The 14,149-nt window shown below is 40.7% G+C and overlaps 1 protein-coding gene across 1 annotated transcript in view; it reads left to right on the top strand.

The window, feature by feature from the left end:
• LOC122672703 (elongation factor Ts, mitochondrial) overlaps positions 1–14,149 on the top strand; it is a 39,539-nt gene that overhangs the window by 24,074 nt on the left and 1,316 nt on the right. Inside the window, exons 4-6 of the mRNA XM_043870173.1 lie at positions 520–694; positions 864–1,048; positions 4,517–4,642. Coding sequence (XP_043726108.1) covers positions 520–694; positions 864–1,048; positions 4,517–4,642 — 486 coding nt within the window. The remainder of the gene's footprint in view (positions 1–519; positions 695–863; positions 1,049–4,516; positions 4,643–14,149) is intronic.

Below are 14,149 nucleotides of genomic sequence, written 5' to 3'. Positions count from 1 at the left end.
GGAGATGCCATTGGACCTCTCTCTAAAATTTGCAATGAAGCCTGATGTGGTAGGCCAATCCTCCATCTTGTTTATACATGCACAAGAGCTGATCAAGAATTTACTACGGGTGCAAACTTGGTCTGGATTGAGTTGGGCCCGGCCTGGTGTAGTTCAAATATGAGCCCAATCTTCTTATGGGCTGGCTGAGTTGCACCCCTCCCCTCAGTATTTACATTTTTTTTGATAAGGTGGTCCACTTTCAATATGTTGTCTAGGGCCTCAGTCCATACAAACTGATAACCTTGTGAGGGTCCACAGGAGGGATATTGATCTCCAGGTCAGCATAGCTAGATAGGAAAGGTCTTCTTTTTATGTTAATATTTTGTCTATTATGTCATTAGTTGGTATCTCTTATCCCCATGAAAGTGAAAGCCCAATAAGAGTTAATAGAAAAAGAAAAGGAGAAATGGTCCTGTTGGAGTCATAACTCATAATTCGTTTGCTAACACTATTGACAGCATCTGTTCTTTTATGCAGTGGTTGAAGATAAATTTAGATCATCCAAAACTAAGTGGGGTAGCAACAGTGCAAAGTGCAATTACTGAAGTGGCCGCAATTATGGGCGAGAATGTGACACTTAGAAGAGGGTTTCAACTGTCCTCATCTGCGCATGGTGTTGTTTCTTCCTACCTCCATACCAGTCCCCAACCAGGTAAGGCAGTTTCTGAGAAGCATTACCATATTTTGGCAGATGAATGGGTTTACCTTCTGAGATAAAATGGTCACATATCTAATTGTGAGTGAGAGGCTGAAGCTGATAAATTATTTCCCAAGTGCCATTATTTCGTAGAGGTTGCCAAACTTGTTTGATCTGGATGCAGGTTTGGGTCGTATTGCCGGAATTCTGACTCTAGAAGTGGAGGATGATAATGTGCAATTGGACACTCTCCAGGAAGTTGGTTCACAGCTGGGAATGCATATAGTGGCAGCAAAGCCATTGTTCTTGTCTAGGGAACTTGTTTCCAATGAAGCAATAGAGAGTGAACGTGACATCTTGAAATCTCAGGTACTATGTGATGTAATCTTACCATGCGGTAATCATGCTCCAGTGTAATAATTGGGGACACTATCAGTATAGTTTGACATTAATTAATTTTAAGAAACAGTGTAGCAGCATTGTATGGGTGACCACTTTGCTTAGCCAGTTGCCTGGCACCTACTTCAGGATCTAGTTGTCTGCAGAGTGAGAGGAGCGTTTTAGAGGTGGCAACAGAATTGGTGAGGAAGCTTCTTTGGAATATTAATTAAAATAAATCTGCTGAAAGGTCCAGTAAGAAGTCTTGTGGTCAGATGGTTACAGTCTGATGCAATCTGAAATTCCAAATTAAGGATCTCAGATGCAAGTAGGCCCAATAATCAAATCTGTAATCAAATCTGAGATAAAGGAAGCAACTGCATTGTCAAGGGAAGAAATAAGATTGATGGAAGGGGAGGGAAGAGAGATGAGATCGATCTTCTTGGGAGAAAGAAGAAAGAAAAAGAGAACAAAGGAGGAGGAGAAATCAAATTTGGGACACCAATCCCCATATCCATTGCTCAACAGCACAAAAACTCTTCAAAAAAAAAAAAACTCATTCTTTATTCAAATCATCTCTAATTGATGGGGGATGTATTACATATATATAGACCTTCTAAAATTCCTAATCTGACTCATAAAAGGATTCCTAACAGAATATCTAACTATTAAGTAAATAAACTCAAAACAGAATTCTATCTAGCTATTAAGTATCCTAATCAAACTCAAACGTTCAATTTAATTACTAATCCCGTGTACTAACCATAGTTGTCACGGCGTCACAGCGATCCAAGTCGGTGGAGGGGTGTCACGTCGATATATCGACATGTCGCCTGCCATGGCGTTGCCATGGCGAGCATGTCGACCATGTTTTATTTTTTATTTTCTCTATTTTTAATGTTTTAATAGATGTATACTCAAGCCATGTTTTATTTTTTCTCTATTGTTTCTCAAGTTTTAAGAAGAAAATTCAGAAGTCGAAGAAGAAATCGAAGAGGGAAAGAAGAAATCGAAAGAAATCGAAGAGGAAAAGAAGAAATCGAAGAAGGAAGAAGAAATGGAAGACAGGAAGAAGAAATCGAAGAGGGAAAGAGAGACAGGAAGAAGAAATCAAAGAGGGACGCCATGGTGTAGGTCGCCATGCAACCTTCTCCAGTGCCAGGACGCCATGGTGGGGCCATGGCGACGCCATGACAACTATGGTACTAACACTATCCCCAGTTTATAGGCTCATATATTAGGCCCAAAAATAAGAAGCCTAAGGTCCATAGAACCCAACCATGGGCCAAAATAAAGTCTTCTGAGGCCCAATTGACCCAATTGGACAATCTTAACTGCATCACAATCATTTAATTGAGATAAGAGATCTTATGCATGTGTGATGAGGTTAACTAGGCTGAGTAAACAAAAACTAGAAAACCAGAACTGCAGCGTACCAAAATTGAGAAACTTTAGGCAGAAAATGGTGATTATGATATCTCATAATCCAATGAACCAATGTGGCTGAAACTAGGGTTGAACGAAGGTCCTAATAGGTGGATTATATGTCTAGAATATCAAGGCAAACTGATGGTTTGAGTGGGAGAAAACAAGGGCGGTCAGAAAATAGAAACTTAAGAAAACCTGAATTTTGTATCACATAGGAGAAGCAATAGCTCACAATCTGTTGATCAGATGTCTCTTCAAGTCTGGTCGAAGGTAGTGTGGGTCAGAGAGAAGACAATATCAAAACAGGGAGCCCTTCCAATGGCTGGATTGCTAGGACTGAAGGCACAATACTAGAATGGAGTAAAACAAGAACCGTAGACTAGGACAACTGAAGAAAAATCTGCAGAAAAGTGAGTGAGCAATAGCAGCAGAAAAAAGATGAATAAAACACTAGAAGGTTTAGAAATCAACCAATGATAGGCCACGATAGATTGAAGGTGATTGCTGGAAAAAACTGAATAGTGAAACAAAGGAAGTAGAAGAAAAGAAAGATAAGAAAAAAAGGGAGATATGACTTGGTATCACCACCAAGGCTATAGTTAGCTTCACCACCAACCAACCTAGGTTTCGCCACCTAGGGTCTGCAACTGAATCACCATGGCAGCATAGTCTCACAGGGGAGCATTAGTTTCAATCACCAAAATCATGAGCAGCATGCCCCTTCTCTTTATTTATAATAAGCAGCCAGCTGACTACAAAAATAGTAACCCTATTATGCATTGGGGGTACTTGGCTGCCAAGCTAGTTGGGATCTTTTAGAGGAAGATCCAATAAAAGGGTGTATCCAGTGCACGAGGCTCCCGCTACTGCGGGTCTGGGGAGTGTCATAATGTATGCAGCCTTACACCTGCTTTTGCAGAGAGGCTGTTTCCAGACTCGAACCCGTGGCCACTTGGTCACAATGGAGCAACTTTACCGTTGCACCAATGCTATTACAAAAGATAGAGACTTGCTAAATAAAATAACAACTATGGAAGATTGTAGCAGCTTCATGCCTAGCTGCCTTTGGAGGGAACCCACATCAGCACCTTCTAGACACGAAATAACAACCCAAACAGGGCCCATGTGTATTGGCCTAAGGCTGGCCCTAGTTAGGACCAGAACCTGAACTATTGCTAAATTTATGAGCTAGGTTCTGGCCAAGGACCTTAGCAGAGGTCTGCTGGCCCTTCTTCCTATGGGTGTATACCCTTAACTCTGCATCAATGTTAGGCATGCAGTGTCCTGAAACCTGCATGTTGAATGTATTGTCTTCTTTTATGATTTATACTAGCTTTTTGAAAGTCGTCTTCCATCAATAATAATCAGACCAGAAATGCATTTGTAGCATTGATTTTTATAGAGATGCATTGACATCCTAAGATTGATTAGGTTGTGGAGGATTCAAAATGTTATAGTATTGAAATGCGTGTCATCCTGGAATAATAGAAAACCTTGGAAGATGTTAGACCAGAACTGAGCTAGGTAGGTGTTCTTCGAAAGTTTGATCAAGTGCGTGCCTTTTTCACCGATTTAGCTGGCAAAGCAGTCTTTCGGTTTTCTCCCCAGTTTTTCTGCAACGGTGCTCTACAATCAGCTCATTTATAGGCTGGTTGTAAATTAGGTGGTCTACAAGCAACTTGACCACCGAAGAGAGTGGTCTAGGATCAGTTAGCTCAGCCATTGCTTGGTTGGGAAAGCTCAGGACCCAGGATTTGGTTGAATGGTTGTTGCAGTTTGCTGGAAAATGCCCTAAAAACAGGTTTCTGGTTTACTCCTGTTTACATTGTAACTTGCAACTTTAATGTGATCTTGTGGTATTAGAAGATGATTAGTGTAAGAAAATAGCATTGCCTTTTTCTTTCCCTCCTTTTTGGGGCAGGAAAAGACCTGCAAGTAGAAAAAATGATCTAAAGAATGCCACTGTAGTTATGTGCCATTCTGTTTTTTGTTTTCTTGTTTTGAAAATTTATTTTCCATTTATGCTTGCAGGCTGAATCATCAGGGAAGTCTCAGATGGCCATAGAAAAAATGGTGGAAGGTCGTTTGCGGAAGTACTTTGAGGATGTAGTCTTCATGGAGCAGAAGTTTGTTGTGAATGACACAATCAATGTCAAGGTATGTCATACACTGTCCCAGGTGGTTGGAATTCTTATTTATTTATTTACTTTGTCAGTGGGGTTGGAAAAGAAAGGAAGTTATTTGTTTATTTCGTTGATAGCCCCCTGTAATCTTTTAGTCTTGAATTACCTAGGAATTATCCATTATGTCGACTATAGGCTATGCTTTTGTGCTTGGTCATTAAATGAGTAACCTAGTGTATTTAAAATTTTTCGCTGAAGGATAGGCGGAGAATCCTAGATTTCTTCATTACTTTACATCATTGACAAAAATGATATGGTTAGTCAATTTAATGTGTAGGCTTTGTTGTTTTCCATATATTTGGAAAGATGAAAAAGTATGATTGCTATTAACCAATTGACTGCCAATTGAGACATGTTGAGTCATTCTCCAAAGGGAGTGCTCCAATTGTGGGAACCACCATCCTTCAGTTGCAGGTGGGGATATTCCTACATGGGAGCATAATGTAAGATTTGATTAGGTTTAACCTGGCCTCAAATAAACCCACAAATCAAAATAGTAACAAAGCACATAATTAGAAGGTTTTAGGAATTCAAACCAAACCAGCCTGTAGAACAGTATCAAACTCAAATCGATTGAAGATGGAAGTGAAGAGAACCTACACTCCAAATTTCAGCCAATTCCGATGGCTAAAGGATGAGATATGATGATAACTCAAAATTAGAAGGTTATGGAATAACTTGCAAACCAGCACTGGGAATGGGCTCCAAAGGGAATCGAGTTTCAGCCTTGATGGGGTGAAGCTTTGCTGCAAGTTTGGTTCAGTTTTGATGATCAGCAGAAGAGATCTGAGTTGGTGATGAAATTAGAAGGTTAAGGCTGCAGGTTAATCCAGCCAGTCACAGGGGCTCAAACTGGGGTCGAGTGGGCTTCTTGTTGGTCTGGTTCAATTCTCAAAAGCCCTGCTGAAACAAGCTCCAGGCTTCAAGGAAAAGGTGGCTCCATGTTGCAGGAGGAGCAGGACGGAAAACTGATCTGCAGGGTGCACCTCAATCCTTCTCTGGTGATGATCAGCAACAATCAGTCAAGAGCTTGATTGGGAATCACTTCTGGTCTTCAGCGGCAGTTGATTGCACTCAGTTGCAGTCACAAAATACAGCAGGAATATGGTTCGGTTGGATGTAGAAGACAGCATAGTTGTCATTTATCAAGGCGGCAAGGCAACCAAGGCGTTTGAGGGCCTTCCTAAGCGCCTTGGCGATAGGGCGGCTGCAAGGTGTTGACATAGCGAACAAGGCGTTCTAGTGTTCTTTTTTTTATATAACCATTTTATTTAGCACAAATAGCATATTAAAAATTATATAATTCATTAGACTCATTACAATGAAGTTAACAATCCATCCATAAAACATTAAAATGAAGTCAACAATCAAGGAATTACATAATCTTATAATCACAACATTACAAAATAAATGAAACACAAAATCAAATAATCTCAGATTACATAATCATATAATCAGAAAATGATAAAATTACATGACTTATACTAACAGTTGCACAATTTGATTTGAATAATAAAATCACATACCACAGAATTACAGCCACCGGCCACACCACCAGCAGCCACCACTACTGCCACCAACATAGAAGAAGGAAGATGAGAAGAAAAAGGAGGGGAAAAAAACACAACAGAGCAAGAACATTGAAAGTTTCAGAAATTTTGTTTCTGAAAATTCTAGAGATCATGATTATCTTCAGAGAAGTGTAGCAGGGAAAGGGGAACCGACACAATCAATTTTGCAACAAACAGTTGACAATCGAAAGAGGAACAAAGAATACTTCAGAGGTGTTGCAGGGAAAGGGGAAGAAGAAGATGATCTAGTTCCTTCGATTATTCATTCGATTTTGTTACCTGATTCCTTTCTTCTTCAGAGAAGTGTCGCAGGGAAAGGGGAAAAAGAAGAACAAGAAGAAGAAGAAGAATATTAAAAAAAAATAGAAGAGAAAATTACTTGGACACCCCCTAGACTATGGCCATTTTGCTTACTATCACCAACATTTCAAACAATTACTTGACACGCCCTGAAACCTGATAGTGTTAGTCTGCTGTTAGTATTTAAATGGAAATGTCCAGTTTACCCTTACGAAGTTAAATGACCAACTTACCCTTCTTCTTCTGCCAGCACCACCATCATCACCACCACTACCGCCGCCGATCCTCTTCCACTGCCAGCACCACCGCCAGAACCACCCACCGCCAAAACCCATTCAACTCTAGGAACTAATTCAAGAAATTCCTACACATAATCTGTGTAGAAATTGTGAGAAGAAGAAGCAAGAGCTTCTTAGCCACATTGCCCAGCTCCACGCAGCCGTGTCTATGGCCGGGGTCGCCGCTGCTATTGCCGCCCTCACAGCCTCCCAAGGGATGTCACCATCGGACACCACATCCTTTCCTAATTTACAGAGCTCATCTTCCAAGACATACACTGCCGTGGCATCGGCAGCAGCATTGGTGGTTTCTCACTGCATTGAGATTGCCGAGGAAATGGGAGCACCAGATCATCTACAAGTCATTGTTTACTCAGATGAAATCCCCAGTCGCCTACTCCAACCTTGCAAGTAGTGTGCTGAACAAAGGGGGTATGCTTAGCTTTTTTTTTTTTTTTTCTTGGGGGGATTATGGATGGTTTCCTCTGATATTCTTAAAACAAAAGAAAGAAAGGAAGAGGAGAAATCATGAAGTATGGAACGACTTTGTCGTTGATGGTGGGACCACACATTTCTCTTCTACTGCTGCTTTGGGCTTTTTTCTGGTGACTTCGATTTCTATTTCTGGTTTTATTTTTTATTTTTATCTTTTCTTTTTCCTCCTCTACTTCTTCCGCCGCCTTCATCTAGCTTTGGCATTGTAACCCCACACCAGATGCTTCAGCACCTCCATCTGACGGTACCACTGCTTGAACCCCTCTCTCTTCCATCTCTGCCTTGAAACAGTCTCTCTCCCATCTCCTCCCTGAACCCTCTCTTTCCCATCTCCTCTCTGAAACCCTCTCTTTTCCATCTCCTCCCAGCTCCGTTGGCATCGTCAAATGACTTGTAGATGATCTGGTGCACCACCATCCACGTGTTGGTGACATCGCTTGGGAGGCTGTGAGGGCGGCAATAGCAGCGGAGGATTCTCAGTGAAGAATTAGGGATTAGTCATTACGATAGGAAAGGGTAATTTTGTCACTTCACTACCCTTTAAGGGTAGTTTAGGCATTTAGAAAAAATTTAATTGATGACATCATCACTAACTAACAGACAGGACGGACTTGAAAGAAATGGTAAAATGCAGGGGGTGTTCAAGTAATTGTTTGAAAAGTTGGGGAGAATAAGTAATTAGGGGGTGTCCAAGTAATTTTCTCAAAATAAAAATAAAAAAGGAATCGCGTAACAGAATCGAGTAGCAGAACAGTCGCCAGAAAAAAAAATTGAAAGAAGAAGGGGGAAAAAAAATAGAACATCGTAGCAAGGATTTGAGGTCGCAATCTGTCACTGGAGTAGGGTTCGTGGTCGCGATTCATCATCATCGAAGGAAATGGTGGAGTCGCTAAGCAAGAGTCAGTATTGCTGGAGCAGGAGGTCCAAAGAAACTTACAGCGAGAAGATTCGAGGTTGCAGTCCCTCTGGAGCACGAAGTCGAGATTGAAGTTGAGGGGTTCGTTCGATTTTGTTTGCTTTAGGTGATTCTATGTAACGCAATATACAAAAATAATGTATAAGTTGATGGAAATCTAAGAAATGAAGTAAAATTCCACATATTTTTATTTTGTTTTGTTTTTAAATGATTCGGTGCATCACACTGTATGAAAATCATATACACAAAACCAATACAAAATAGGAAATAGAATAAAATAAAAATAATAAAATAATAACATAATGCCTTTCCATTAGGCGACTGCTCGCCTTGACCCTTGAAAACCGCCAGGATGCCATGGCGTCGCCTTGATAACTATGGAAGACAGTGAGAAGAAGAGGATAGGAATAGAAGATAAGGGATAAGGAAATTTGGTCTCACCAGCCAGGCTCCCTTAGCCCTTCATGGGTTTTGGCTCCCACCAGCCAGGCCGTCTGCCCTTCATCCTCACAATGGGATAAGAAACTTGCTCAAAGCAATACTCAATCATTCACTAAATTGTCGGCAAGGTTCGAGAACTCGCGAGATCTCGCCGAGATCTCGCTAAGTTTCTCGGTTTTGGGCCATACCGAGTCGAGTTACCAGTCGGTTCCTAAGGAGTGCAATTTCTCGGCTGAGATCTCGGCGAGATCTCGGTGATATCTCGGCGAGATCTCGGTTGGGCCCAAAAGTGGTATTTACTTGTATTCAGCCCATTTTCCACCCAAAAACCCATTTCCAACATAAGAGAGAGCAGGGACAGAACTCGATAGGCTCTAAACCAAGGGGAAAAACACCTCTCCTTCAAATTTCTTCTTCTTTCTTTCGATTGTTGGCTGGAATGCACTGTTTGGAGTTAGATTGAAGTGCCAAAGTAAAGATTCAAGTGCCAATTTGGAGCATCATCACCTATTTGCAAGATTTCAAAGCTATTTTCTATTTCTTCCCCAAATCTATTTTTTCCCAAATTTTTTTTTGTAATCCTTGTTAGATTCATGTGGTTTTAATATATGTTGAACATCTTTGCCCAATCTATCACTTGATGGAGTCGGATTTTTTTTTCAGTTAATAAATTATTTATTATAATTTCTGAAAAAATAAATGATTTATTTGAAAAAAGAAAATGAAAAAAATAGGATGAATAGTGATTGTTTGAAAATGATTTTGATATATGTGAACATTGATGTAATGTACATTTTATTTCAATGTTTTGATTGATGTGTACTAATTAGAATGTTTTGATTGCTAATTTGCTATGTTTTACTAAATTATATGTAGATTAGGTTGTTTTAGTACGATTCGTCGCCTACCAACCTATGGTCCAAAGTGAAACTCATATTTGGACTTGTTTTTTGGCAAATCTGGGCATGCCATTGTGTTTAAATGGCCTGAAATAGGTTGGATACCAAGTTTCAGACCCAAAATATGTGTACAACCCACCGAGTTGGGGGTCCGAGTCCAAAAAAAAAAAATTGCAGCAACTCGCCGAGATCTCGGCTCAACTCGGTTTCTGGCCTGGCCGAGATGCCACCGAGACCCGAGTTTTTGAACCTTGATTGTCGGGAGCCTCTATGGGCTGTTACATATAAAGAGACTCAAGGGGATGAGTCAAAAATAGAAGGAAATAAAATAGCAGTCCCTTATATATGGCTGAGACTTGCGTTACAAGTATTAAACTGAATTAGAAATTAACTGAAATAGAAAGCCTACTTGACTAAGTTACTAAAACAGAAAATAGAAACACAATAACTATTAAAATAGAAACTAACTGAGCTCCTACATCCCCACGCATAGTCAAAATTGACCCTACTAAAAGGAAGTCTTCACATGATCTGGTCTTGGGCCCTACAGGATCTGCTAGTAGCATTTACACCAAGGCAATATAGGGGCTGTGACACTGTTCACGTGAACAGTGTTTTGGCCTCTTTTTCTTCATGTTTTTGTCCTCCATCAGAGCATTAACTGAGATTTTATGGGTATGTGACACCTTTATGGATTGTAATCACATAGACATTGTACCAGCTACGCTATAATCACATAGACATTGTACCAACTTGGCAATCTTAATTATTCAGAGGAAGCTACAACTTGAAGGCTAAGGAACTCATGCTAAAGGTTAGGATGATTAGTGGTGCAAACCCGGGGTCGAAACCCTAAGGTTGAGGTCGCTATGGGACCACCCAATCTATAAATAACTCAAATAGTAAAAGTAGTGGCAATGCTGTAATTACTATTTACTAGTAATCAAGCTTACAAAAGAAAACAATTGGAATAGCACGTATGAATGGGGAAGGGGTATTCTTGGAATAATAAATAAGTAAATAAATAAGACTTAAAAGAGAAATAACAAGATAAAGGGGGGCACCATTGGAAATAGGGGTTAGGGAGATATATTGTGGGGGACAATAGAGATATGGGGAGCGAGGGGGGAGTAATTCTGGAAATAAAATCAAAGGGAAAATTACTGACCCCTCCCCTGTACTTTGCCCTAATTATACATTCCTCCCCTTGATTTTGCCCAATTACATACGATTTCCCTGTAGTTGTCGCAAAATTACTAAGACCTCCCCTGCTGTTAGCTTCCGTCCGTTAAGTCGTGACGTGGCGTATTTGTAATTTTAATACCCAAACTAACTCTGGTCCATCTAAATAGACTATTTTACCCTTTTGATTAAAAAGGATGATTCTTCTTCTTCTTTGGCGCATTTTGAGGTTTTAAGTGTGCTGCCTTAAGAGGGGCTTTTGATAAAGTCAACTACGCTCCCATACCATTGACTCTTTTCACCCAAAGTGAAAATCTCCTGGTAGATCCGAATATGAAGATTGAGGTTTTCAAGCCCTCCCAGGATAGCCCCCTCTGTCAATTCTGCGACCGTCCAAGAGTAATGTCCTCTTTCTCTAAAAGGGGCTTCGCCAATCATTCCTCTGCAACCATTCTTTTGAAGCCTTTTATATGCTTGGATGGGCGAAACCCAGCATATGACCATGAGAAGGGCTGCCATGGCTAATCCCAGAACTTGCAGAAACTGAAAAAACCCCATCTCTCTACCTCTCCCTTTCACTGTTTCCTCTCTATGAACAGCTTCAAAGTTGATTAATTCTAAGGGAGCCTTCATTTAAAATCCCAGAATCCAATTAGAATTCTCTCTCTCTTCTCTGTCTGCAGAGAGATTTTTCTTCTGTAGCTTTAATGGTGGGAATGTAGTGGTGAAGCCAGACAAGGGAGTACCGAAGCTTAGAAAAATTAGGGTTTTTTTTAAAATCCTTGGGAACAAAATGCTGTTGACGAGGTACCAGATAAGGAATGAGTATAGCTAAGCGGATCCGGAGCTTTACAGAGCTGCCGTTAAAGATGATCCCGAAGCTCTACTTGAAGGTGTCACACCCGTGTGCTTGATTAGCTTTGATGGGGGGATGGGGATTTGGGAAAGAAAAGCTAAAGTTGTATGCCCCTGTCTCCCTATCTTGTAATCATTGATAGCATTTTTTTCATCTTTCTTTTCTTCTAAATTCTAAGCCCGCCCTGTACCCACTTTCTTCCTTCTCCTTTCTGAATATCGTTAGACTCAGCTTTACTGTTATCAGTAGCAGTATACAAGCATGATTTCTGAGTTATGTCTTAGTGGTAAGACCCTTAACCGTTAATATGACTAACTAATTGGATGGATTCAAGTCTTATGAGGGTTAGGTGTTGTATACACTGGACACGTTGAGTGGCATTAATGGCGTACAATAACAGGAAGTTCCAGCTCTAGGGTCACTGATCGTCTTCTCCAACTCAATCGGCTCGTTGACCAGGTTTGGATTACGAGGAAGAAGACGACAGAGAGAGATCTAGAGAGCATGGGCGTGTTACGAATGGACCACAAGGCTAGGGCGAAGCAGAGGCGGCGGCGGCGGCGGCGGTGCTGCGGGCGGAGTTGCAGGAAAGGGGGTGGGACATTTTAGGTTGAAGATGAAGGAAAGGGTGGTATTGTAAATTTAATTCTAATGTTTTAGTACAAGGGTAAAATAGTCCTTTCTCACCAATAACTAACATCAGACTAACACCATAGGCTGGAGGGGGTCTTGGTGTAATTGGGCAAAGTCAAGGGGAGGAATGTTTAATTAGGGCAAAGTACAGGGGAGGGGTCAGTAATTTTTCCAAAGTCAAAAGATGGACCAAAGTGAATAACAGCATAAAAGGAGGACAGTATGGTAAAATAAACGAAAGATGCATCTATCGTGAAAGGGAGGGTATTGTCTTCTACCTCCAACCTAAACCAAGAACAGAATTCGATTGGAGTGTTTGAACTCCTTTGTTTGGCAGCTGATTAACCTGAGACTACAGGGTTAATACTTACTACTAGCCCTCCCAAAGCAAACCAATATCAAGTTGGAATAAGAAACAACAATGAAATGGAAGTGGTCTGAAATCAAATCCAGTGGTAAGTAGAACCCTAACAATAACTTCAATCTCAATCTCATGATAAAGAAGTTATTTGGGGGGCAGGGTTCTAGCGTTTAGGTCACCCTAGGAAGAGATGGGTTGTAGAAGTGAAGTTCCAAAGAACTTTTCTCAAGTTAACAGTACCGCTGCAGGGAAGAGGAACAGTAACGGAACGTAGAAGAAGGGATAGGGAAGCAGGTAAAAAAAATTCGAATGAAGAACTGAAGAAGGCAGGAAAGAAAAAGAAGAAAGGAGGAGAAGAACCAGGAAGAAAGAGAGAGTAAACGTACTCCAACAGTAGCTCACGTAAAACGGTACAGCAACCTTGCTGACCTTTATTTCATTCGACTCCAATTTTCATTTACTCTATTCTGTAAAATCAATCGTACATTACATGCTAATATATAAATAAAACTCCAAACAAAGTAGAAACTACTCTACCTAGGAATCTAAATTATGAAAACTATCTCTTACGTAATCTACCCAAAATAATATATTACAATAAAATAAGATTACTCCTATCGTCCTATAATCTATATAATCTATAGGGGCCCAAATGGTCAGGGAGGACAATGTCAGTGCAGCCCACATGGTCAGGATGTGAGAGGACGTGGGAAAGGATATCCCTCACTGTCGGCATGGGATTTCCCCTCTTTATTATTTATAATATATAATTTCATTAAAACATCTCTTCCCGTGAAAATATGAAGTTGTTTTATGTTTGAAACAACTAACCTTTTCCTGTTTTTTAGTTGCAAATTAGCAATTGACTTTAGGTTCTCTGAACCGCTGGAGTAGGATACACTAGCAATTCTGTGTCCATCTCTCTCCTACTCACATGAAATGACTTTGTTGCTCTCCTATGAATGATGCTGTTTTGTGGCATCTCATTGATGCGTTTCCCTTTGCCCGCTTGCTCAGAGAATGCTCTCCCTTGACTTTATTACTAGCATTTGGAAATTGGAACTATGGTAGGCTTTCTTAAAACTAACACTTGTGATGGGAGGAAATTTATTCCGTAGGAGATTATTGGGTTATAGGTAATTATTATGAACTGAGGGTGGACCTTGGTGCAACAGTAAGGTTGCTCCATTGCGACCTAGTGGTTACAGGTTCGAGTTGGGAAACAGCCTCTTCGCGAAGTAGGGGGTTAAGGTTGCATAGATTATGACCCTCACCAGATCCCACAGTGGCGGGAGCCTCGTGCACTGGGTACACTTTTTTGGTTTTTTGTTTTTTTTGAACTCCTATGTGGTCTACCACCCCTTATAGACCAGAAAATCGGGTTGGGCCGGTTGCGTCTCGGTTTGGGTCTCCAAAGTGGGTCGTTCTGGTCCAACCATGTTAAGGCAACTGCATCAATTTTGGGCCATGAACAAGTTTTTATTTTTGGATGGTGGGGGTTTGATATTTTTGAGGTTACAAGTCTGATGTCAGGTGCCTGCTAGAGCAC

This window comes from Telopea speciosissima, chromosome 8 (assembly GCF_018873765.1).
Source record: "Telopea speciosissima isolate NSW1024214 ecotype Mountain lineage chromosome 8, Tspe_v1, whole genome shotgun sequence".
Taxonomy (NCBI): domain Eukaryota; kingdom Viridiplantae; phylum Streptophyta; class Magnoliopsida; order Proteales; family Proteaceae; genus Telopea; species Telopea speciosissima.
Note: the sequence above shows the minus strand (reverse complement) of the source record. Positions and strands in the feature narration are given on the sequence as shown.